The sequence below is a fragment of the Heliangelus exortis genome, chromosome 19 (genome assembly GCF_036169615.1).
Source record: "Heliangelus exortis chromosome 19, bHelExo1.hap1, whole genome shotgun sequence".
Lineage (NCBI taxonomy): Eukaryota > Metazoa > Chordata > Aves > Apodiformes > Trochilidae > Heliangelus > Heliangelus exortis.
Genome location: NC_092440.1, coordinates 11,782,777 through 11,807,672, shown reverse-complemented (window position 1 = coordinate 11,807,672; position 24,896 = coordinate 11,782,777). Strand labels below are relative to the sequence as shown.

Here is a 24,896-nt window from a genome sequence, read left to right as displayed (position 1 = left end):
CACAACAACTTGACAAACAACCAGCAAGAGTATGTCTAGTGTGATTCTTTCTGAGAATTTTTATTATTTTTAAATTTTCTTATTATTATTCATTTAGTAGAAATACAGACTAAATAACAGACTGGTTCATGTTCAACTTTTATGCTAAGCAGTTTTTTCAGTATTTGTCAGCTTCAAAGAGCACTGATAAATCTGGTGGTTTTCTAGATTTAAGACTTTTAATGCAGACAAAAAAATACTACACAGTATCAAAAATATATTTATTAAGTGTGACAGACTGAAGGTTAAGGTTCTCCTAGAGTAATTCTACCACTCTGCTTTAATTCCACCAAAGTGATTCCACCAATTTATTACATCAGCTTAGAGCATGTTCTGGAAAACAAGTAATGATGTTATTTTCAGGTAATTCAGTAAATTTAGAAAACCCAGAGTTGCTCTTGACAGTCAATAGCAAAATTCAGTTAACCCCACAGTTTTGCTCCAAAGTTGTGTGGGGAGAAATCAAGAGGCCAAACAAATATTATATATTTCCAAGTTGTATATAAACTATCCATTTCCTTAGGTTGAAACACATCCAGTTCAGCAGTCAAGACTTGATTGCAATAGGAGGTAAACATTTCATAAGCAGGAAGTTAAAATAAAAATGTAGAAACTCACAGATGTGGCAGATGTTGTAATTGCAAAAAGCATCCTTGAACTGTAGTCCATTGGTCGTGACTGAAGTAGGTACACAACTCTGCAAAAAGAAATGTTTTAATTGCTGCTGAAATGCAATATATTGGTATTCATTTCAATACTTTCCAAAGTCAAAAAGTGATTAAGAGATTCCAAGGATATCCAAAATGAAGAGAGAACTTCCAAATAGCTGTGTAAGCACACACATAGCTGGAAGTCACTGCAGATGGTATTTCACTGTGTGAGTATTTGATTTAAAATTAGTGTCACTAGAAAGTAAAAAAAAAAGAACAGAGCAGTAAGTTCTGAATCACACAGATTATTGGTTTTCTTGCTAAAACCACACATAGTTCAACCAATAATTGTTACCAATAATTGGCCACATTATCTGGAGGACAACACACATACCTTCGGAGCTCTTCATCTTCCTGGACATCACCAAAGATTTCTTGATTTTTCTTTAAAAAGACATCAACATCTAGGTGTGAGAGTTTTTTCTAACTTGTTTAGATCAGTATCTGCATCATATCCTGGCTTAAACCTGCTCTTAAAAGCTGGGCACCCCTGCTAGTGCAGCCAAGGAAAGGAATTCTGGTTTTTATCAGTCCTTTATTTAACCAAATGCTTGGCAGTCAGCACATCTGGTACTCTGAAGCAGAGGCAATGTCTGCTCCTTGTCCTTCCTCTCCTAGCTTTATGCTGCACAAACAGAAGTTAACTCTGATATTTAAGTTGCAAAAGGAGAGGATTCATTCTCTTTTCTGATCATGGTACTCATGTATTCATAACTCACTCCTTTGAGGCTGGCTACACAGTATTACTGTAGCACCAAAAATCAGATTTTAATCTCTATACTGAGAAGAGAAAGTGTTTGAAGGCAGTGCAGTGGTGTGCAGCAGTATTAGAAAGGTACTGAAATTTGTGAGGGTCTTAATTCAGGTGCACCTTAAATGGATTCATTGGTACTAAAGGCAAAATAACCTTAGTCTGTTATAAAATATATATATTTGGGGTAATTGGCCACTTTTCTCCACAACCCAACCTCCAGGGAGTACTCACGTCTGAGGGCAGGACACTTGGACACAGCCATTTATCCAGCAGCTTATCCCAAATTTTGTTCATATCCAAACTGTTAATTTCAGCTATTTCCTTAGCTGCCATGTGGATATCTACATAAATAGGCAGAGGGTAGTTACAAACAAGTATTACCTCACTTAGCTTTTTTTAAAAGAACTTTTTAATGCTTCTTTGAAACCAGATGGTGGATTCTCACCTGGATAATCCCTGCCTGTTGGATTTTGGATTCTTTGGTCTATACTGTGGTGTTCATAGAGTAAAACTATTAGATTTGCTGGTTTCCCAATGGACTTTAAATGCTCTGCAGTGTTCAAGTTGTTTGTTATTAGAACATTTTCTGTTGCTGATCGTTTATACTGCATATATAATTTCTTCTGTAGGACTTCTGCTTTTTCATGTGAATCATCCTTTAACAAAAAAAAGTTTTATGTAAAACAAGCTCCTTTCGCTCAAAAGCACTAGAAAAATAATCTTAACATTTTATAGTTTAAAACAGTGAGCTGGGTAGTGAGATCTGCTCTTCAGATGTGCCTCTATATCTGTATTTTTACTGCAAACAGATGGTATCCATAATGCTGCTGTAGTAAGATAAAGTATTTTGAAAAAAAAAAAAAAAAGTGAACATGGGTATTTTGTTGTGCATGCACCAGTATGTAAAATTAAGAGATTCTGAGGTAAGACAGAGAAAAAAAGAGATTTAATACTGAACCTTTGTTGCTAAAATTGGCCCAATTCAATTAAAAAATGTGCTTAAGTGCCAGAGAACTATTTAATCTTCATTGTGTCCCAACACCACCATAGCAAGTTTGACATTTATAAGCAAGGGTGAGATTCTTCTGCACCTTTCCCTACCAACCATGTAAAAATGAATGTGATAATGAAGTCAAAGCACTTTCTTTAAATATCCTGCCACAAATTGCTGAAAAGTCTTGGAACTCAAAGCAAAAGTTAATAATGATATTGATCTGACAGCTGGAACAGATTCCAACTTGTTCTCTTGCAGCAAGAAAAATGCACAGAACAGGGAAAAGAACAAATTCATCTTTCTCCCTTAAAGCTGCATATTTTTTGTCCAGCTTCCAAGAACTGTAAGCTTAATTTTTGCTAGGTTGGGAACAGAAAAATATCAGTAACAGAGAAGGTTCTTCTGAGGGGTCACTTACACAGACTTGCCCAAATATCAGGGTTGGTTAATAGACAATTAACCACTATCCCAAACACCAAAACACACAAAACACTCAGCTATACAACAAGAGTTTTGCCAGCAGTTTACCATTACCTTGGCTGTAGTATTCTTCAGCCATTTCTCAGCTAGATAGAGACAGAATTTCAATGCCTGGATCTGGTCAGGACCTTTTTTAAAGAAAAAAAATGAGGAAGTCTGTAAATTGTTCATTAATCCTTTCTACAGTATACAGTACATCCATTTTATTTCAAAGAATTAAAAAAAAAAAAAATAAAAGTTATTTAGAATATTCAGAAAGCTCTTGAGCAAAAAGACAAAGAAATCATCCATTTGGATTCAGGTGGTAGACAAGCTAGCTTAAATTTGGCTGATATATTTGCTTTTGCTGAAAAACTTGTCTGAAGATGGTATGAAGATGCAGAAACTTTAAGACAACATAAAAAGAGAAAAGAGGATTTAATAGTGGTGCTGTGTAATAAATTGGCTGTTGGTGCAGACTACTGCCCAAAATTGCTTGTTGGAGATAAACACAGCTTTATTCTCAAATTTCTCCAGCTTTTATCCAAGAATACAGATCAGATACTTGCTTACAGGCTACCATCTCTTTTCTCAAGCCCATTCTACTCCTCCCATTACTTTACCCCTTGAACCATCACATTTGCACCTTACCTGTTGGAAATTCTTGTGCAATTTTGTGAGCAATAGCTACAGCCCACTCTGGGTTAATTATAGACAGGAGATATGACTGAATTGTCTGCACAGTTTTAGTTGTTTCCTTGTTGACAACTGATGTATACCCACTGTTCCTCATTTCAAAGATTTTTGGTTTCAGTTTTTTTTCAAAGACATGTCGGGCTGCAGACATGTGCAAGGTATCCAGTGAAACCTAAAAAAAGCAGAAATGAAGGTTAAAAGCTGTCAGAAGTTCTAGAGTGAGGCCAAAATAATGCAAAAGAAAGACAGACATAAGCTCTTTTGTGCCTAAGAATAATTTTGAAATCAATCCTTTCAAGATGCTACTTTACCTTCATTAATTTGGAGATCAACAGAAGAGTTGGGAAGGATTCCTCACTGAGCTCTGCAGCTGAAAGGAAAAAGAGAGCTGCCTGTGACAGTGTCACATTCACAGCTTTCTCTATCAAATCAAGCACTTTCAGTTTATTGTTAGGTGCAGAGCTCCACTGGGAAAGCAAAAATACAATCTTAATTCTCCACACTAGCCTGGGAAGGGAGATATGTGGATTATTTTAGTCTTTGAGAGGTTTTAAGAGTTGAAGGACAGAAGTCTGCATTTTTTTTTTATATTATCTTAGCTCCCCTGATAGCCAGCTACCTCACCAGGAGCAAAAGGGCTTTCACAAGTACTTGGGATGAAAACTGCATTAATAGGAAATATATTGAATATAAACTATTTACTGTAGAGCTTTGAAGTTCACAGAGAGCAGAGAAAGGGAATCAGAAAATAAAAATTACTGAACATACATATAATGCTCCAGAAACACTGTGCAGTCCTAAAGAATATCAGATGAAAGGGCAGCCTGGTTTGAGCAGCTGGAGATAAAGGGATCACATGCTCCAAAACATATTGGTGTTCTAGGTCCACAGGTGGAGAAATTCTTTTGTAAGATTCCAGGTGCTTGAGGAGGCTCAAAGCCTAGGGGGAGAAAAAAATAAAAATAAAAGCTGAGGAAAAGCAAAAAAAAGGGCAAGCAAAAAGCACAGAAGCCCTAGGAGTGGAGTGTTTCTCCCTGTCCCACCAATGAAAATGCTGAAATCTTGCTGATGTGTTTTTCTGGCAGAGCTGTCACATATCTTAAAGTTTTTATCCCTGCTATGGAGCCACTGCTGAAATCACTACTTACTGAATGCACTTTTCTGAATAGGAGTTGTGTAGGCAGAATAATCCCTTAATTTCAGCAGACTATTAAATAATTACAGCAATAAATAGAATATAATACAGAATTTATGAGTGATGGAACAGCAACATCATTGGACATACCTGATTCAGCTGGATACTGGTGTTCTTCTCATCAGCATTTTGTATCACTTTCAGGACAATTTCCAGAGTTTCATAGTCATAAGGATCAAGCTGTTCAAAATAATGATTATTTTGTAAGATCTTATATGATTTGTCTTAAAAACATACAACACAGGTAACTTTCTCTAATTGTAATGCCAACTGTATTGACAAAACAGAGAAGAAACAGTATAAGCATAATGACATAGTTCTCTAAAACAAAATATTTCCATTTCACAGTCTTAAAACCTAAAAAAAAATTGTCAGGCAATTGCAGAAAGACCAAACAGTAAGAGCTTAAAAGAAAAAAAAAAAAAACAAACTAAACCAAAACCCCTATCAAACCCAAAATCAAGCAAACTAACCCAAGATGTAATTTTTTGCCCCTATCTATTTTTAGTGTTGCACTTGAAAATATTTGTAGTGTGCTATGATTTTTGGAAGTGATTTTGATTATTTTCTGGTTGTTTTTTTTAAGGGAATTCATGAAGAATGACTCTACCTGTCTTTAAAGAAATTTAGGTATGTTGGTTTTCTGTTTCTTAGATAAGTAGAAAACCAAAACTTCCATTCTAAAGAAAAACTGGAAAAAACCCCACTTTTCAAATGTCTATTGAATTATTAATTTGTCATTTAAGTGATATTTGGTACAACATAGATACTTCAGGGATTATTCTTGCTTGTTTTGGTGTGTTGCTTTTTAATTTAATCTTTTTGGGTTTTGTTTTTTTTTTTTACCTTGTACAACATCCCACTGAGGCTTGTGACCAGGTCTTTTGTGCTTTTCAGCAGAGGAATGATTTCTAGTGCTCTTGCTAGTAATGAGGAATGAGGCTGCTTCTCACTGTGTTCTGCAGAGTCATCCTCCCCATGATTTGTGTGAGCATTCTGGAGCAGAAGTGTTTCAATGCAAAGCTGCAGTGCAGCATCACTGTCCAGCATGAAAGTGCTGGAAGAGGACAGAAAATTATTTTTTTTGTGGTCTTTGATGTCATCAGGGTGCTTGCTTCCTTATGAGTTAATTCACCAGAAACTAGCATGCTGATTAATTTTACTTTTTTTAAAAAAAAACAGCTTGAATTAGGATCTATTTAAACTAAAATAGATTTCAGTAGGTGTGGTTGATATTACAACAACTCAAGACATTGGTTTGCTTCAGTTTTTACCTGCAGTAATTCAATATGAGCTCTGTGTCTACTTTGGGATTTTGTACCAGTGTCCTTATCAGTTCCTTCTTCCTTATTGGTGGTTGTCTAAATACAGTCTCAAAAGAAATCTAGAAATAAATAAACATTTAAATTTCTTCCTAAGTAAATCTTTTAGACACAAGCAAGACTAATTTCCCTTTAAGTTTTCCTTAATTTCAATCCAGATATTTCTAGAGCAGGAAAAATCAGTGCATTTGCTGACTGTGCCCTGTGCCAAATCATACTCAAAAGTTTGGTTTTTTTTTTATAGCACCCTCAATTATTGCATTTCTCAGTTGCTGAGGTTTATTTAAGCAGACAAGCAGAATGAAAAATTAAAACCAAAACAACACCCCAACTTTCTCTACATTTGAATGGGAAACCTGTCTAAAATCACAATACATCAGAAAACATAATGACATCTTATTAGTCTAAAAAAACTCTAAAATAAATAAACACATTGATAAATAAAACTTACACCAAATTTACCAAGTTGGATACCCCATTCTGCATCAGTAACTAGTTCTTGGAACTTTTTTTTTTCTTCTGCTTCACCATATTGGTTAGCAAGCTGTGCTCCAACCACAGCTACTGCCTAAAAGGATTGAGAAGAGAAGTGAATAAAAGTACAGTAAAAACTCAGAAAATTAGGAATCCTAAAGTCTAAATTCTCAGAGTAACTTAATTCAAAGATGATCACACAGTAAAAAAAAAACCTCACAGAAGATAGTATCAGGGTTACCCTCCTCCTGAGGTAGCAGTTTAAAGCTACTTTAAAATTGAGCTTCTGCATTAACAATATATTGTTGTTATAGTATTAGTGAAACAAATGGTATTTTTTAGACATGTTTTTTTTCCAGATTTATGTCACTCTCCCTCCCCATTTCTTTGTCATGCTTCACTTCCTATTTTATTTTATTTTATTTTATTTTATTTTACTTTCCATTCTTGACAACTGCTGTCAGAGAACAATGTCTCCAGCATCTAGTGCAGGTAGAAATTATGGTGGGACCTGAAATAAACAATCAGAAGCTTTGGAGTAAGTCATGATGAAGTAACCTAATGCTTGGATCTGTATCACAAGAACTATTCACAGCAGCTGCCTGTGCAAAGTATCACAAAGAGAGGCAGCTCCTCTCAGTGGCACCCTAAAGGAGCTTGTTCAAAAAGCTGTACCCTTGATAATGAAGTCTTTCTTTAAAGAAACTCTTTAACATTCTCTATTTGCCAAAGAAATGCATTGCCTTGTTAATTTACCAAAACTTTTCTGTAATTTTGCCAGGTGTTGTTTATGACATCCCACAGCTTATTGAACATGTCTTCCTTGGGCAGAACTGTGCAATATCCCAGTGCCAGGTTGTGATCTATGAGACGACAGTTGAACACCTGTGTTTTGGGGGAAAAAACCACCAAAACAAAACAGGTTACAGACTTTATACAAAGGGACCTGCTAAAATAAATTCCTAAGGCATAAAAAGTGTTACATTCTTACCTTGTGTAGTAAGGTCAGGATAGTAGTCATAATTAATGAGGTGCACTTCTGTTTCAAAGCAATAAGAAAGCTTTTGGTTTCAGCTAGTAAATTGCCATTGTGTAGCTGTTAAAAAAAAAGGACAGTTAAAAATTAATTCTAAGGCTTCAACTTCTCTCGTCTCTACAGCATAATGGGAGGCCCTCTAGTAATTTTTATTTAACTTACAAAGATCTCTTCTAGTTAGAAAAAGGATTTGTTTCCCAGTGCTTCTGAACTGAGGAGTGTTTCTTGAATAGTCTCCTTGCCACTTTTCCCATACTAACCAATGATAAAAGCAATGTGAGAGAAGACAAACTATTCTTAACACTTCTTATTCTTGATCTCCCTTCAGAGACCAGAGGTTTAGTTCTGAACATACTTTGCAGAAACAGAGAGCCATGGAAACAGGGAAAAGCTTCTTTCACAAAATGACTCAACATCTGATCAAGAGGTAGTAAAAATGATCATGGCAAAAGCTTCTCCCATACCTATCAAATTCTTTTCTAAACTTCTTAACAGTTGGCATAGTTCTAAGATTCACTCTCAGCCAAATTCAGCACCATTCTTGCCATACCTTTTCACTCAGGGACAAATCCATGTTGTTTGCTACCCCGTGCTGAAGGCAGGATCCAAACGAGCAGATTACCAGCCTTAAGGTTAACTCACACTGGCTGCACTCCAGGAGGCTCTGCAGCAGTGCTGAGATGGGAGTTCTGGCTGGCAGCAGGAGGTTCTGTCCTGGGATTTATTTAAAGTCAGAAAATAATTAGTATCTTCATATCAAACATATTCCTAAAAATTGCTACCAGTACAGATTCTCTTTTCCGTCATTAAATTTATGACACAGCCTGAGCTTCCTTTGAAACCTGACATTTTCAGGGCTTCTAATTTCATACAGACTCATTTTAGATCAAAAGCCAGAAGATGGTTATCTTGGAAAGGCTCTGAAGGATCCTAGCTCATAGTGGTAGAATTTCTGTACTGAAATACAGGCTTTGACAACATGCCCCAAATCACATGGCAGAATGGTAGCAATTACCACTCAAACTGGTGCCTCCTGTGAGGAACCAAGTTACCTCCCTAGGTTCTGGTTTTAAGCAGAACACCTAGGAACCCATTTAAAAGAACTGAGTTACTCATACTTGTGTAGGTTTCATGTAAAGCTCATGTTTTCTAGTGGTCTGGTTTATATTTCTAGGGTGGTGAATCAGCCACTGTGATACCTTTAATAAATGCACAGTTTGCCAGGCTTGTGGAGTCCAAGGGATACAGCTTGTCCTCTGAAACACAAAGACAGCAGCAACACTGTGAAATCTGGAAGTGCCTTAAAAATACTATAGTGCAGGGAAGGCCCTAAAATAAAGCCATGTGACCTCTCAGAGCTCTGTGTATCTCCAGTACTACATAAGACAAGGTTAGTTATTTTAGAATAAGATGAAATTAAGCTCAGTAAAATCCTGTCTCTGTTAGTGGCTACCAGAAGATGTCTAGAAAAGATCAGAAAACCAGGGAAAGTTTATAGGAACACTTGTTCACAGCATTCTCCATGGCTCCAGGTATTTGTCAAGATGATTGCTCCTGAACAAAAGTCCAAAAGTCACCTTTGTATTCTAAACCCCCAATGGATATTTCTTCCACGAGGTTGGCTAATTTCTATTTCTGAGGTGGTAACTTCCACACATATGCTGAATTATTTTATAATCCCAGAGAAAAAACAATGTAAAATACAGATTTTTATACTGATTGAATGTTCAGAAAAGCAAGTTTACCACAAAGAGGCAGAAGAGAAGAAATAGTTTCATATGCAACTGGAAGAGCTGTCTGTGGGTCAAGAACTATTCCATCTTCATTAAAGAAGTCATCATAAGTCCACTCTTCATAAGGATCTTTGTCTCCTCCAAAAGTGGGTGTCTAAATAGGAACATTGTCAAGAGTACACACCATAAAAAGAACAGCTAAGAAGCCTGTTAAGGAACAAAGTGTTGTAAGAGGTTCTAGCTGTTGAATACAGCAGCACTGCTTTTAGAATTTAAAATTTACTCTCTGTGCTGAAGTGCACGTGTTCAGGGAAATTTTTATCTGTAGGGCTGTGGAGTTTTTAGGTGTTTGCTTTTTATGCAAGCTGATGAAATGCTGCTAAAAACATAGGGAGAAAAATAGTGAGCACTATTCAGTCAATCAAGACATTGCATTTTTTTTTTTTAAAACATATATATTTAAGATGGAGGACAATACCTTTGCTGTAAATCCATAGTTTTCTATTTGGCACTGTCTGTAAATTTCCTTGGCAGTCAAAGTATACTTACATAATTCCAGAGCATCTAAAAGCAAATCTGCAAAAATATTAAAAGTATTGGCATACTATGAATAGAAGAATCATGTCCTATTAAAAGGAAACACTTTTACGAAGCACCTATTTTTACAGATGTAGAAATTCACTTTTTTTTCATGTTTATTAAATATTGTTTGGAAATCTGGAATTCCCAAGATGAAAACCAATAATGATAACAGGAATTACCTGGGCTACACACAGTAGCTGCTTGGCAAGCCATTTCATAGATCACTGCTGGAAGATTCATATCTTTAGGGATGATCATTGGAGCATCAGCACCCAACATATGAGAAAGCCTTTGACATGCTGAAAACAGAAGCTTCCCTGTTTCTTCATTACAGTGATTTTCATAGAATTCCCTATTAAAAAAAGTTAAAATCAGAAAAGTAGTTGGCTAGAATAAAACTATTGTACTCTAAGAAGCTCTCAAAATGGTTATTTAATATTGTGCCTTGCTTATCTCACCATAAACCCACAGGGAATATTTTTATTAGTTAGCAATCATGCTGTGGCAAAAAACCAATGGTAATTTTCAGGCTACAGCTTAACTCTATGCTATGTTATGTACAAGTAATATAAACACATTTCTTAAGCATTCATTTGTCGGGGAAAAAAAGGTAAAACAAAAATCCCTTTCCTTTGCTCTAGATCTTCTTTGGCAAAGTATTGGAAGTAGTACAGAGAAGCTCACTAAAGGTTACAATCTCTGATGTTTTACCTGCATAATTTCACAGCATCTTCAACTTTTCCAGCATCCAGTGCTCTCAAGGCCAGTTTTTCTCCCAGTTCTTGCTCTGACCTTTGTAGGAGCAGAGCCAATCTATACAACCTCGACTCAGTGGAACGGTTCTTGCTTTTCCCACCTTCAGTACTGCAGTTCCCTGGCTGCACTTTTCTAGACTTTGACAGAGATCTGACAGTTTCATAAGCTTGGATGTGATTCTCAAGAAGCCCAGACATCAGTGAAGGGTTCCTGAATTCCTCAACTGAAAGAAAGATATCAAAATCTTCCTGCAATAACAGAAAAAGATGATACGTTTGTATTCGTTGAACTTCATGGAAAATGCTTTGGGGTTTGTTTTTTTTTTTTGGTTGATGTTGTTAAAGGATTTTGATTTCTTGTTTCATTCTTAGAGGAATATTTTCAGTATGAAGTTAGCTTTACTGGTTTCTGATTTTTAGCAGCTACTGGTTTGTGTAATAGGTTGGATTTTTGCTAAGCAGTAGGAAAGCAAAATAGAAAAGCTTGAAGGATCCTGCTGAAATGCAGTATTAAATAATTAGGTTTGCAAACCATGATACAACCTTGGTATCTTTGCAGTGTTAATAGTTAAGACTTTTGGGACACTTTTTGGTTTAAATGGACAACTGAGTTCTAGCAATTTGGAAATTTTCCAGGCACTATTTGAATTGGTAGATTGGAAGAGCCTTTCTTTGAAGTCAATAATGAACACAACCTTTGCACATAAGTTGTAAGTACAATTAATTTTTAATATCATCCAAGGTATAAGAACAGTTGGAATGAATACAGTAAATCAAAAGCAGTTTGAAATTATAAATATACCTACCTGCAGGGTAGCAAGTGTTTCAAACATTTTTAGGTTTCCTTCACATTCATCTTTCTTCAGAGGATTGTCTGTTGGAGGAGAAAAACAATTACTTCCTAACTCCATCTACAAACAAAATGTAGGGTTTTTAAGGTGTACCTTACCTTTTTGAATGCTGAACAGGAATTTAAGGATTTCCACAAGTGTCTTAGTCATAAACATTTGTGTTTTGTGCTGCAGGAAAGGAAGAGTTTAATGTTCTGTTTGTTTGGCCAAAATGTTGCCAGTAACAGACAGTGACCCTCAGGCTTCCACTCTATTAAAATACCACGCAGTTCTCTACACAGGTCTTAAGTCTAAAATACAACCAGTTGAAAAGGAAGATAATAAAGCTATTGTAAATATCCATCCTTTACAGAAATAGCACATATTTTAGAGCTGTAATATATAGGTACTCCATATAGCCCATTAGCTCCCACAGAACTTTTTTTATAGCATCTGAGTAAGAGTAATTTTTAGAGTGATTTGTGTACACAGTTTATGATGTGAAATGACATGGTACCTCTTCAGAATTATCTGCTTTGTTCTGTAGTATCAGTGTTCCCCACACAGTCAATCTCTCTGCAACTTTCTCAGCTTCACCAGGAGTCAGGGATTTTAATAAAGTCAGAGATTCCTCTCCCTGAAGGGGAAAACAAAAAAAGGTAAACCAGAAATAATAAAAAGAAAAGTAGTACAACTTGTTTTGAAAATAAGCCCCGGGGTCTTTAAATTCTGAGATCAACTGACATGAAGTATTTGAGTTACCCTTTCTTTGTCAATCAGGTCTATCATCCTCAGAACATAGACTTCCACAGTGGGCAACATATATGCTGCTACAATTTTCAAAGCATCCTCCAAAGAAGTAGGGGTATCTTGTTTAAGAATGTATTTCACTAGCCTCTGGAAGAAGAAAACATAGACATCAGCAAACTGAAGTCCATAGGATAATAAATGAAGCAATTTACACACACTCCTTCTGCATTGTAATTGTAGAGCTTATGCCAAGGAAATTACAAAGAAATTTCAAATTTCTGTCTAGGAAAAACTTGACTAAAGCATAACCAGGAGAATATTGGGCTTGGAGAGGAGTATTAAGCTGGAGACTAGCAAAATTCAGTGGAATCATCTGACTTCTTAGGATGGCAAGGAACTTTCCAGAAACACTCATGCTTTCTCCCTAGTAAAAGGCAAATGTTCAAAAAATTTATACTTACTAAAAATATCACCAAGTGTTATCCACTGTGACCTTAGGAGAAATCAGATCTGAAGTCTTGAGAAGACTTGGTCTTACATTTTGTTAGTTTCCTCTTTTTTTTTAGCCCCTCATCATATAGAAAGCACTATATCATCAATGCTGTGCTGACTGGGTTGGGCTAAGCTAATCTGTTAAGTCCTAAAAGAAGAATGGGCTTTCAGGCAAAAAATATATCCCAACAGGAGGAGAGAAAGAGATTGATGACAAGTGGAAGCTACCAGTTGCTAAGATTTTTTTGAAAAGCCTGGTTTCTAATACTCCATGAAAATGCATGCAGGTAAGAGTAGGGATTTTTGTTTCACAGAAATAAGAGTAATGTTGAACACTTACCATTATCAGCTGCTTGTCCTTTAAAAGATTAGTATCCCTTATCCCATAAGCTCTCAACAGCTTCTTCATCTCCATCAGTCTGTAGCTTTCCTGCAGTAACTTGACTCTGTGGACAAATCAGACTTTTATTTCCTACTTATATCTGTGTGATTTAATGATCACACTATGCCAGGTACCCAGTATTCCAGCCTGTCCCCCAAAACAGAGTTCTAATTGAAAAAAAAACTGGTGCCTTACTTGACATGATTCATTTCCAAATGCTGCTTTACCAGCTGCTCCACTGCTGCACTCCATGGGACCATAGCACCATGCATTATCTGTAGAACTGCATCAAATTTCAGCTATAAAAGAAACATCAAGAGCTTACTTTTCAGAATAAGTTACAAGAAAATCTCTTGAAACATTGTTCACAAGTGACTGATTCACTTAGGCAAGCATTCTGTTTTCTGGCTCAATCTCCACTTGGGTAAAGGTGTAAATCATCATAATAGGATGTGGAAAGTTAGGTGAGAAAATGTAATAACAACACTGCAGAGATTCATCTTCTCATATATTAAATTTGGGTGAATTTTCCATGGGATGATATTGACACAGCTATAATTAAATTCCCAAGCAAAAAACATCCCAGGGGATAAAATTACTGAATGAAAAGCCAGGATGCTATTTCTTCCTCCTCATACCACTCATGTAAAAATGTACCCATGTCCTTAGGTGAAATTATGTGCCTCACTTGGAACTGATGTGTTAGAGCCACTTGGTGGCTTTTGAAAATTGGGTATAAATACAAAAGTATATTTTGAAAAACAGACTTACATCTGTGTCAGAGATACAGCCAATGACAGCTATTGCCTTTGCCTCCCATGCAGTTTCAAATACTGAAGCAGATCGTGTACGACAACGTTCCAGCAAATCCTGTGTTTTGATAAAGATCATTAGGATATTTCAGCCCAGAAAAGATAAGAATGTCTTAATATAAACACAAATTTCAAGTTTTTTGGACTTAAGTGACAGATCTGGCAATCTTCTCTTGCATCTGTTAATGCCACATAGTGGAAAGAGTAACTATCAAGTTGATTGACAAAAGTAACCTGAAAGCTGATCCTAAAATCCAACATGAAAATGGTGACATTTGTTTTCTGCTTACTCACATTTAAAAAGCTTTATTCAAAAGGTAGAAAATACCTTTATGTACTGTAGAAGCAGCTCATCCTTTTGTAGGTTATGCTCACAGAGGTAAGGTTTTATAAACTTCTCCAAGATGGATGGGACAAGCTCTGGTGCCAAAACTTTATCAAACATGCGGAACACAATGGTGGCTGCATTTTCCTGGGCAGCAAGTGGAACAGTGCCACGTTAGAACATGACACACACCACTACATTTCATCCTTTACATCTCAAATAATTCAACAACGAGTGGCCAGTGAACCCAAATCAATGATTTCAAGACCTGGCACCCATCTTTAGCTCCAATAAAAGCTTTCTTTTGCAAAGCTCGTTACTGTTCACTTGTTCTTCTAATTTATGTTTCTAATGATTGCTCCATGGCATATGATCTGTCATAAAATGCAAATCACTGAGTTTAAGCCACACCTTCTTATTGCATTTTGTCATTTTTATCCATGATTGAAACAAAATTTGTAACAAATACAAGATACCAAATAGTCTTAGCAGTTTATGGACACAGGTCTCATCAACTATTCCATCCATCATCTCTTTTATCTGACTTTAAATTGCTTGCTACAGGATTTTTCTCCTTCTCAGAACAATCCACTGCTCAAAATCACTTCCTGAAGTGCCTGCAGAATTACCTTTTCAAAATCACAGAGTGCCAGCCTGCAGTTGTATTTTCTATAGAGATTTATCAGTTCTTGTAAGTCATTTACCAGCTTCTTTAACCTGTGCACCTCTTCACAGTCACCACATCTCTGAAACAGTGATCACAAGTCAAACATTACAGGACTTGGTACAGACTTCAAAAATTTTAAGTGTTGTCATAAACAGGAAGAAAACAAATTATATTTCACCTCTCTGCTAAAAGACAAACATTTCATTCACTCTTAAGGATGAGTAAGAGACAGCCAGGAACAATGCACCTACACCTGACATTTTCTTTGGAGTTGGAACCTTATTTTTTAACATGCTTTTCCAAGAAACCTCACAATTTGTTGTGCCTTGCAATCCTGAAGCTTCTGTGGGTATCCGTGCTGAACTTTTACCTTTTTATGGCCCACAGGGATGAAAATCAAATACATGCTGAAAGTGGAACTTGGAGTAAATTTCTTGTCTTTTCATTCCATATAAGAAACGTGGGATTCCAAAGTTCAAGACAACAGATCTGACAGAAGGTCAATGTTCCCAATTTTTAAAATGCACAGATGCTTAGCTTTAAGCTCTTTCTTTCTCCACTTCTATATTTTTATATTTTAATATTTTTCTCCAATTTTATATTTTAATATAAAACCTAGGATGTATAACAGGCCATAACACATACATAATTGCAATTAATTTTTAAAAAAGCTGACATTTCTTACCAAAGGACTCCACTGTCCAAAAGCTGTCAGTCCCATTTCACCTTGATTTTTACTTGTAAAAAAAATCTCTGCCATTTGGAGTCCATTTTCTGGCCAATTTGCCTGCCCAAAACAATTGATATTAGCAAGCTATATCATATATACAGAAATACAAACATCCAAAGTTTTGGCTGTAAGACTTACCTTATCAGTTAGTTCAAGATTTCGAGCACCTTGTTCCAGCCACTTTGCTAATATTTTCTGAAAAAAACACTCAGTTATAAGTAGAGATCTGCTATCTATTAAAGCAAAATTTTCCAGTAGAAAAATTGTTAATATTCTTTTAAAATAAACAATTTGATATATGATAGAATTCCTTTAAAAGACAGAGGGAAAAAAAAAGGTTCTATCATTCATAAATAAGTCTGTCTATAAAATTATCTTAGCTTGAGAAAACTACATTTTGCATTTATTATTTCAGTCTTACCTGTCCCTTTGGCACAACTCTTCTTAAGAAAGGGATCACAACATTTTTGAGCCACAAACATAGTTCCTTCAAAGGAACAGCAAAATGGATGGCATTAAGCAAGTTCTCCAGCATTTTTTCATCAAAGCTGCTTTCAAAATCTGCCTAAAATATTAAAACAGAACAATGAGAGGTATATGGAATATATGTTTAGCTGTAAAACTGTTTCATTAATAGGAAGAAGCAACAGATTTCACAAGAAAGTGAACAGATTATAACTACCACAGAATAAATCAAATAACTGTCATCCTTTAGACCTAGAAATATAAAACTTAACATCTTCCATAGCTCCCAAAGGACATGTCTGGGCCACCTCACCTGATGTCTAAGCCAGAGGTACTGTGCACAAGGTAAATTCCCTTCTTCTAGCTGAAAAAGGATGTTCTTGAAAATGTCTTCATTATTCAAGAATTCTGTCCAAGCAATCCCACTAGAGGAGGAAAAGAAACATGCCACATACTTAAACATTGAAATTAAATTTATTTTAAATTTTCATGAGAAAAACAGAAACAAACCTGAATTTATCTAGTCCAAAAGCTCCATAGAAAGTTGTAAGCCTTGCCTGAGCTCTCAATACCTGAATGCAAACAAGAGATTTAAGGTCAGTAGATTATCAAAGGACAGAATAACCACCACAAAGAGGGGGAATGGAGGTAAATAATGAGAATTTCAGATAATTACATAGATATATTTGTTTAATAAAGCATTAATCCAAAATTCCAGTTGTGTGAGCATGTTGCACTGATTCTCCTTGAAGGTGGATGAGGCCTGTCCAGTATTCAATAGGACTAAATAGGACATAAAATTGAGTACCTAAAAGCACTTTAAAAAGCTTCTTCAGTTTTTGAATCTGAATCTTTCTATGACTGAAGGAATCCCTTATTTCTGAAACCTGTCATTACTGTGACTCTCTTTCATACTGTAAAATATAACCTTGTTTAAACTTTTAAGCAGTGCAAAAGCAGCACAGCTTTTAGGGCTCTCTCATACTTGTTTGTCATATGATACTGTGGGACCTTTCTGCTCACCTCAGTTATGGATACCAGAGCTCCCTCAGATGATGGAGCAGAGGTTCTCTCATCTTTCTTCAAGATCTGAAACAAATTCACAAGTTTGGCACTTAATAAAGCCATGAGCAAAAAATCAGTAGCTCTGTAAAGTGGAGTCTTTAGTTTACAATGTTAGACTGCCTGGATTTATAATGTATATATATATATATATTGTATATATATACATCTCCAATTCTGTTTGATACAGCAGGAAAGACTGAAATAATGAAAAGGGAGAAGGTGACATATTTTGAGCTTTTACTCCTGAAATTAAGAGTTTTAAAGGTACTTCAAAAGATTACTGCTCAAAACTAAAACCCCCTTTCTGATGTGAAAATTAATATTTTACCCTTAAGGAATAGGGAGAATGAGGTTGTTGCTTCTTTTTGTTTGGTAACATTCAATTTCTAAATAATTTACTTTTTGAATGACTGTAGCTGGTTTGAAGATGCCCTTTTCCTCACGTTGGACAGAGGTCTGTAATAGGAATGGATGATTATGAGCAATTTAAACAAATAAAACTCCTTACTCTGACTTTAGCATAGTTCAACATTTCTTGAGTGGTTTCATACAGTGGCCATGGAGCATTTATGCAGTAATCCACAACAAATTGGCTATCCTGTATGAGGAGAATAACTGTAATTAATTCCAAGTTCCTTTGTAATTTGCATTACTTTATTTGAGCAACAAATGGGTAGAAATGGGGGTAGAAATGAATACACACCTGAATTTTTTGCAAATTTTCTTTGGCTTCATTCACAAGATCCAGCCAGATTTCATGACCATAACTCCCAACAGAAGCTGAAGCAAGTTTCTCTAAAATAGTGTTTGCTTTCACTTTGTACACAAGCTGTTCAAAACCAGAAACACAGTTTTAAGCACCCAGCCTTCAACCAGAAGCTTTGCACTTTCGTTCACAATGTTTTAATTACACAATTTAATTAGAGAAATGAATTATCAATTAGTCCCTTACAATTACATCTTTGCAACTCACCAGCTAAGCCTGGTTTTTTTTAATTTAAGAATTGAAACAAAAAGGCATAGGTAACATTCAAATTGCATTATTTCAATAGATCAGATAACAAAGCCAGACTATGTGTTGATAAATGCATGTGAAAATTCCTTTTTTTTTTTTATTAGCAGCACTGTTTCCTGCTACTGAAAGGGTCACACTGCACAACTCCTCTTTGCACTGTTTGTAAGCTACTGTAAATAAAAATACAGCTCACCATGTAGCTGTCTAATTTTGAATCAGCTTTCAAGTATAGTGCCTGCCTTTGTAAAGTAACATTCCACTGTGTTTGGAATACTTCTAATCCTCTTTGATTGCAGGACAAGGGCCCTATTGTAAATTCAGTTATACTAATTAATCTCCAAATGTATTTATCAACATGGAGCACTTACCTCCACATCCAGTCCAAACTGAATAGCAAAATTCTCTGCTTCAGTGAATTTGTGTTTGTGAAGCAGGCGACTTAGTCTGGGGGTGAAACAAAGTCACAGTGTAAGTGCCAATCCACAGACAAAAGAAATAGTAATAAAATAGTGTTTCATGGCAACTAGTACCTATTTTCTGGCAAGGCTTCAGTTAAACTTCTCATTACAACAATAGAAACTGGGCCTTCAGAGGGTCTGAGGATGAGAAGGAACTATGTGAGTTTATCAACTGTGAAACAAACTATTATACATAGAATTAATCTGCCATTTTTATATAATAATGATCTAGTGAGAAACAAAAAATTAATCTGCCATTTTTATATAATAATGATCTAGTGAGAAACAAAAAATGAATCTGCCATTTTTATATAATAATGATCTAGTGAGAAACAAAAAATTAATCTGCCATTTTTATATAATAATGATCTAGTGAGAAACAAAAACATTATCTTACATCTGATGTTTTTCATGAATTCCTTCCAAGAAGTATATTGTATCCTGCAGCATGCAACAACAGAAATCATTAGGTGGAAAGGGAAACCAGTCACCAAAAAGCACAAATTATGATGCATTTCCTAATCTAGGGAAAAAAAAACCAAACTGTTTTTCTCTCCAGTAAGTCTGCTGGGTTTTTTAGATGCTCATCATGCTATTTGTTGGACACCTTCAATCATCTAAAATTTCTGAGGGCCTTAACTGGACACTTCAGACTGAACCCACTCTCTTATCCCAGTTCATCTACCATCAGACACTTTTTGATCTCAGATCAAAGAAAAGGGACCCATTAGCCCCCTATAACATTAGCTATACATTGTGTGCTTTTTTCCCATCCTTTGGGGACATAATTTTGTCTTTATTTCAACATATAACCTCTTCAAGAACTATACCTATCAAGACAACTATATTTATTCAAACAGCAACAAAATAATCTAAACATACTGTGCCAATCCCACTTTGAACAAGTGAAGAAACAGTAGATACTTCCAAAGAATAGAGTGGCTGCATTGCAGGCAAGGAAAAAACCATTAAACTTCTCATCTATAAAAAAAAAAAGAAGGGGAAAACAAACAAGTTAGGTTTTTTTTTTTCCTCATCTACTGGTGACAATTTGCAGAATTGTTTCTGGATTCTTTTGGAGTTAGTTGGAAGTTTTTTGAGATAAGTTTTTATGAAAAAGCAGATCTCTCCAATTTAAGAGATTTTAATGAAGTTTTAAGTGTTAAATGTTTGCCTCTATATATAGGCCTATTATGTATAATTAGGCAAGTCACATTTAACAAACTGTACAATGTTCATCCTGACATTCTGTTAACTGCTGATTACACATGGAAGTAAATGCTGAATACAGCAGATATTGCTCTAAAGAAACCTATGAAAATATGTGAAACATGGGAAATTTTGCTGCTCTCCACTATAGGTCTATCAATAAAAAAAAAGCAAACCCCAAATAAGCTGCAAAATACTCAAAGAGCAGAGCAGCTTTCCCTGGTGACCATGGAAAAGCACTGCAAGAGTCCCTTACTCACTTGTTTGTTATCTGGTGTTGTCATGACTATCAGCTTAACATTGGCAAGGCTTTGCCTACAGAACAAAAGAGAAGAAAAAGAAAGCAAAATATACTGGGTAAATTTTACATATAAAAGAGTAAAAGATTCTGCCTCCTGAGTTTCAGAAAAATTAGTTTTCCATGGAAACTGGTGCATCTTAAAACCCTATACTGTGCCCAAAAATAACTGGTTTAGCATGCAGAGAACACACTTAATTTTACTTCTGACATTTTTAAGATTTTCAAGTGGATCTGAGTCTTATTTTTTGTTAAATGGGCACAAAGCAATGGAAAGAGCCAGGAGCCTTGTCCCCTAATGTAAACTGGCATTAATTTCTTTCACATGTTAATGATCTCCAGATCTTGGTTCCTCTGTTTGCAGAGTGAAGGAAGAGCTTACTATTTCCCTATTTAAGACAGAATCTTGTAACATCAGACTTGTGAGCCATACCATACACCTTAATTTTAGACAAACCTTTCTAAAATGATGCAGGTTACATGCACTTCTTAGTAGAAACAATAGATAAACCAAGAAAAAGAAGAAAGCACCAAGCTTATCCTTAGCTCTGTGGTGCAGAAAAGAAATCTACAGTCCAATTCCTTTGTCCTATTGACTAGAACAATTTCAACCAAAATTTCTAAAAATTCAGTACCTCAGTGAATCAAGTGTTTGTGGCACAAATCCTCTAGTGACCAACCTCAGAACTGGTGCTGTAACACTTACCATACAACTGGAGAAGATTCTGACTCTGTACTTAGAAGAAATTCTTCAATATGTATTAAAGGCCAATCCCAAATTAAAGTAAGAGAATAAACATCCCACATGCTTAAAATATTCTGGATTAAAAAAGAAATCAGACAGGGATTTAATATTTTCTTTGTGGAAGACATTTTTTGTCTTTTTTTAGCAGAATGTTAACATATTCCATTGTTTAAATGACCAAGAGTAGAATAAAAAAAACACAGTAACATCAAGATCCTCACTAAATAAAAGCAGCTTTATTTTTATAGTATAAATATAGCTGCCTCAAGAACACTGTAAAACAAAGACTAAACCAAAACATTCACATACCTCTGTATCTAAAACAAACAGCAGATTGTCAAGGACTTGAAGTTTTGCTGCATCTAAAAAATATCCAGTCACAGAAATATATTATTTTTCTTGAAAAATGTATTGGAAGCAAATATGTAATAAAATATACAACCAAGCACTGAAACTTACAGCTGCTTACAGTTATGTAGCTTCCTAGCTCCATAAAAATTTTAGCTTAATTAGAATTATGATGTACACATCTAAGCTAAGATTTACTATTTTGAGGCATATGTCCTGGCTCTACAAAAAGTGTTGTATTTGGTACACACTTACTAAAAACAATGAGAACTGAAAATGTCTTGGTATTTTTTCTGCAATTACCTATGAGTTCTACACTTGTCTGTAAAAAGAAAAAAAACCTCTTTACCTTTGATAAGACTTGAATCAGCAAAACTTTGAACAGACACCAGGTTATTGGTAGTGTCCACCTCCCATTTGGACAGAACATAATCACCTTTGCCCTGGTAGTAACAGCAAAGTAAAATGGGATGATGCATCAGAAATTTGGCCATTTACTGATCAGTAACTTATAAAAACCCTTGGAAAGCTGCACAAGCAACTTGAACTTTATTCCCAGTGCATGTTGATATTTGGAAAACTACATTTATTTTAAATTTAGCCTTTTTCCTTTCTCCTTTCAAGTCTTTGCTACAGTTATTGTTTGGCTCTTTTAAAACCAAGCTGTACTTGGAAACATCCAATTTCCATTCCCACAGGGCATAAAACCTGCATGAAACTGAACTGACTGAGAAAACCTGCATTGAATTCAACATCCATGCTTAAGGATTTGTTCAAGTGACTTTGATTGTGACTTTGGCAAACTTTTGTTGAACATGAACCTTATTTGCCAGTTTTTGCTTTGTCTCTGGGCCCAAGGACAAGACTAAAAACAGAGCAGGCTGTGGGAGCTGGGAACTGCAGAGAGTCACCAAGCTCAGGCAGCCAGGGTGAAAATATTTTTCCCCCACCCATCCTGAGTTCTGAAATGGCAACAGTTAATTCCTTCTGAGAAAAACTACAGACAGACTGACTGCCCATCTGCTAACTTCTGAATCTACAGTGAAGGAAATGAAAGCCAAGAAGTCTTTTTGCAAAAAGTTATTATCTTCTTTTTCACTGAGCTGGAGAAACATTTTGTTGCAGATCCAAAAGGCCACCAGAGTTCCAAACACCTTCTTAGCACTTACCCCAATTATCAAATGGATCTTGTTCTCTGAGTTACTGATCACAAAATTCTGACAGCCAAGGCTGTGATACTCTTCTGTGGAAATGAAAGCTGTCTTTATCTGTCCTTGTAACTTGTGGGGTGGAAGATGAAGGGAAAGCAAACAAAAGGGAAAAAAAAAAGTTGTTTATACAATCACTGAGTAAAACTGCTCATTTCTCTATGTACAGAAAAAGTAATATCCACACTTATGAGTTGTAGGGGCAAACTGGTGAATAGTCAACCAAATGCACAGAACATTTTGTTACAAACTTTGTGTATAATCTGGTACAAATGAGCAGGTGTTTCTTACTTTCTTTGCAGTAACCACATCCATCTTGTCAAGTGCTACAAATTAAAAAAAAAAAACAGTGTTAGTTAAACTTTTCAAAATTGAAAAAAAAAGTCACTAAACATCATAGAGGATAGTTCTGACTTCTGAAAAACACTTTAGCCAGGACTTCAGACAGTGCCTGTTTCTACTGATCACAGTATTGAGCTACAGAAAATTAACTAATAGTTGTACAGCACTAAGAATTCAAATTGTTCCCAATATTCTTCAGAGCAGTCAAGACTGATTATGGCTTAAAGTCCTTTTTCCATAGTATTCAGTATTCCACCTAAAGCAGTGACTCAGAGAACCATAAATTGAAGGAAATACTGGAAGAATACAAAACTAATTTTATTACAGACCTAGTTGTGTATCTGTTTCCCTTTAAAAAAATACTGCATATAAAATCCCAGTTTAATACCATAATCCCATTAAAAGATGCATGGAAAAGCTATTTTCACACAGCTCCTCCTGGTCAAATGGAAATCTCAAGAGGTTTGTAGATCTTCCTACCTTCCTGAGTTTTAGCAAGAGGCAGACACATAATGCAGAAGAATCCATTGCTTGTGAGAATGAACATATGATAAACACCTAAAAAAAAATCCCATTCAAAGAAATAAATGATCTGAGCAATAGATCAGATTATACTAAAATAGAAAAAAAAAAAAAAAATCCTTCAACAAGTAGTCTAAGTTTCTACATCTTAAGAGTTTTGTTTGAAATTATGATTTATGTATGCATCCCTCAGGCTGCAAATCCTGTTTTCATGGTAAAACTACATTTAAATACATTATATTGTGGCAGCAAGAATGGAAGATTACAGAAAAGGAATTATTAGAATCTAAAGTCTGACAGGAGAGAAAAGGAATCCTTCATTTTTGATGATTTTAATGGTTAGCACAGTCCTAAAACAGAAGAATTCAGTTCTTAATGTTTGCTGTTTTCTATGACATTCATAAAATAATTATAGCAAAATACCTTTAAAGGGAAGCAAAAGAAAAGTGCATTTAATGAGTACAGTACAAAGTAAAGCTGCATTTGGTTATTTATTTTGTAGTCTGTTTTCCTGCAATGTATTAAATAACAAAAGTTGAGACAAGAGGGGAAAACAAAAAAATCAAAATCTTACCTGAATCTGCATTATCTTTTTCAATAAAGAGACTTAAGTAAGTCCTTTCACTTGAAGATTTTTCACTCAAAATCTAAAATAGAATTAACGTAAAGACTTTCTGATGATTATTCTGCATTTAATTAAAAAATAATACTAGAAATACTGAGCAATAGTTGAAACCTGAAACATTTTCCTTTCATGAAGAACTGGTTCTTGTTTATAAATTCAATTCCAAAATGTATATTGCTTATTCATAACTTATGGGAACAAAAGTGCCATTTTAACTTGTTTCTTAAAACTAAATGATGTGTTAAAAATACAAGAATGTCTATATTTTTGTATTTCAAAGAAAAAAACCCCAACTCAATAAATCATGTGAATAAAATGTTTTCTGCAAAATTAGAATAGAAAAATTACTGTACCTTAGTTATCAAGGTTTGTTTGGATGGTATGTGAATAAGATGGAAATTGCCACTTCTCTCACCAACCACAAGGAATTGTTTTTCCTGGCACACTCCAACTACATCCACATTAGTATCTGAAAAGTTCCATGGCAAAATGTCAAATATTAGTTTATTTTTTTTTAAACTGAAAAACATTCATATTTGAAGCACAGGACTTGGACAGTACAGAGTTCCAGATTTCTTCAAAGTTATTTGTTTTGATTAAATAAAGGACAGAAAGGGGCATACAGGGGGTGGTACTGGAATCCAATATTCCTTTTTCAATGAAAGTTGGAAAGTGTGCTAATTAAATTGGACAGAAATATTTAGCAATCAGAACCATACAGAATCAGCAATCCCTTTTTACTACTTTTCCTTTTACAGTTTAGCTACATATGGAAAATAATCGCTATAGTTTTCTATACAGATTTTAAAAATGTATTTTAAAAGTGAGCTTTAACTTCCAGTGGAGTTCCAGAGGAATG

General features: G+C 35.3%; 1 protein-coding gene across 2 annotated transcripts in view; it reads right to left on the bottom strand.

Moving 5' to 3' along the window:
* Positions 1 to 24,896, bottom strand: part of KNTC1 (kinetochore associated 1) — a 33,190-nt gene that overhangs the window by 7,503 nt on the left and 791 nt on the right. For both annotated transcript variants that reach the window (XR_011729626.1, XM_071762863.1), the window contains 50 exons: positions 24,391 to 24,506; positions 23,987 to 24,059; positions 23,371 to 23,448; positions 22,840 to 22,874; positions 22,510 to 22,620; positions 21,690 to 21,783; positions 21,302 to 21,354; positions 20,954 to 21,066; positions 20,210 to 20,264; positions 19,623 to 19,721; positions 19,138 to 19,181; positions 18,813 to 18,878; positions 18,651 to 18,726; positions 17,971 to 18,096; positions 17,776 to 17,865; positions 17,226 to 17,291; positions 16,713 to 16,774; positions 16,516 to 16,627; positions 16,159 to 16,302; positions 15,876 to 15,932; positions 15,693 to 15,794; positions 14,970 to 15,086; positions 14,344 to 14,487; positions 13,975 to 14,073; positions 13,399 to 13,502; positions 13,162 to 13,267; positions 12,342 to 12,476; positions 12,097 to 12,216; positions 11,699 to 11,768; positions 11,556 to 11,623; positions 10,706 to 10,998; positions 10,174 to 10,346; positions 9,891 to 9,988; positions 9,425 to 9,566; positions 8,879 to 8,935; positions 8,230 to 8,393; positions 7,635 to 7,739; positions 7,400 to 7,528; positions 6,621 to 6,737; positions 6,122 to 6,231; positions 5,694 to 5,904; positions 4,938 to 5,027; positions 4,421 to 4,592; positions 3,964 to 4,022; positions 3,608 to 3,824; positions 3,032 to 3,105; positions 1,949 to 2,159; positions 1,735 to 1,844; positions 1,084 to 1,133; positions 658 to 736 (listed from right to left, as the gene is read on the bottom strand). Coding sequence is in view for 1 of the 2 variants with exons in the window: in XM_071762863.1 (XP_071618964.1) it covers positions 658 to 736; positions 1,084 to 1,133; positions 1,735 to 1,844; positions 1,949 to 2,159; positions 3,032 to 3,105; positions 3,608 to 3,824; positions 3,964 to 4,022; positions 4,421 to 4,592; positions 4,938 to 5,027; positions 5,694 to 5,904; positions 6,122 to 6,231; positions 6,621 to 6,737; positions 7,400 to 7,528; positions 7,635 to 7,739; positions 8,230 to 8,393; positions 8,879 to 8,935; positions 9,425 to 9,566; positions 9,891 to 9,988; positions 10,174 to 10,346; positions 10,706 to 10,998; positions 11,556 to 11,623; positions 11,699 to 11,768; positions 12,097 to 12,216; positions 12,342 to 12,476; positions 13,162 to 13,267; positions 13,399 to 13,502; positions 13,975 to 14,073; positions 14,344 to 14,487; positions 14,970 to 15,086; positions 15,693 to 15,794; positions 15,876 to 15,932; positions 16,159 to 16,302; positions 16,516 to 16,627; positions 16,713 to 16,774; positions 17,226 to 17,291; positions 17,776 to 17,865; positions 17,971 to 18,096; positions 18,651 to 18,726; positions 18,813 to 18,878; positions 19,138 to 19,181; positions 19,623 to 19,721; positions 20,210 to 20,264; positions 20,954 to 21,066; positions 21,302 to 21,354; positions 21,690 to 21,783; positions 22,510 to 22,620; positions 22,840 to 22,874; positions 23,371 to 23,448; positions 23,987 to 24,059; positions 24,391 to 24,506 (5,396 nt within the window). In the remaining variant the exon portion in view is untranslated. The remainder of the gene's footprint in view (positions 1 to 657; positions 737 to 1,083; positions 1,134 to 1,734; positions 1,845 to 1,948; positions 2,160 to 3,031; positions 3,106 to 3,607; positions 3,825 to 3,963; positions 4,023 to 4,420; positions 4,593 to 4,937; positions 5,028 to 5,693; positions 5,905 to 6,121; positions 6,232 to 6,620; positions 6,738 to 7,399; positions 7,529 to 7,634; positions 7,740 to 8,229; positions 8,394 to 8,878; positions 8,936 to 9,424; positions 9,567 to 9,890; positions 9,989 to 10,173; positions 10,347 to 10,705; positions 10,999 to 11,555; positions 11,624 to 11,698; positions 11,769 to 12,096; positions 12,217 to 12,341; positions 12,477 to 13,161; positions 13,268 to 13,398; positions 13,503 to 13,974; positions 14,074 to 14,343; positions 14,488 to 14,969; positions 15,087 to 15,692; positions 15,795 to 15,875; positions 15,933 to 16,158; positions 16,303 to 16,515; positions 16,628 to 16,712; positions 16,775 to 17,225; positions 17,292 to 17,775; positions 17,866 to 17,970; positions 18,097 to 18,650; positions 18,727 to 18,812; positions 18,879 to 19,137; positions 19,182 to 19,622; positions 19,722 to 20,209; positions 20,265 to 20,953; positions 21,067 to 21,301; positions 21,355 to 21,689; positions 21,784 to 22,509; positions 22,621 to 22,839; positions 22,875 to 23,370; positions 23,449 to 23,986; positions 24,060 to 24,390; positions 24,507 to 24,896) is intronic.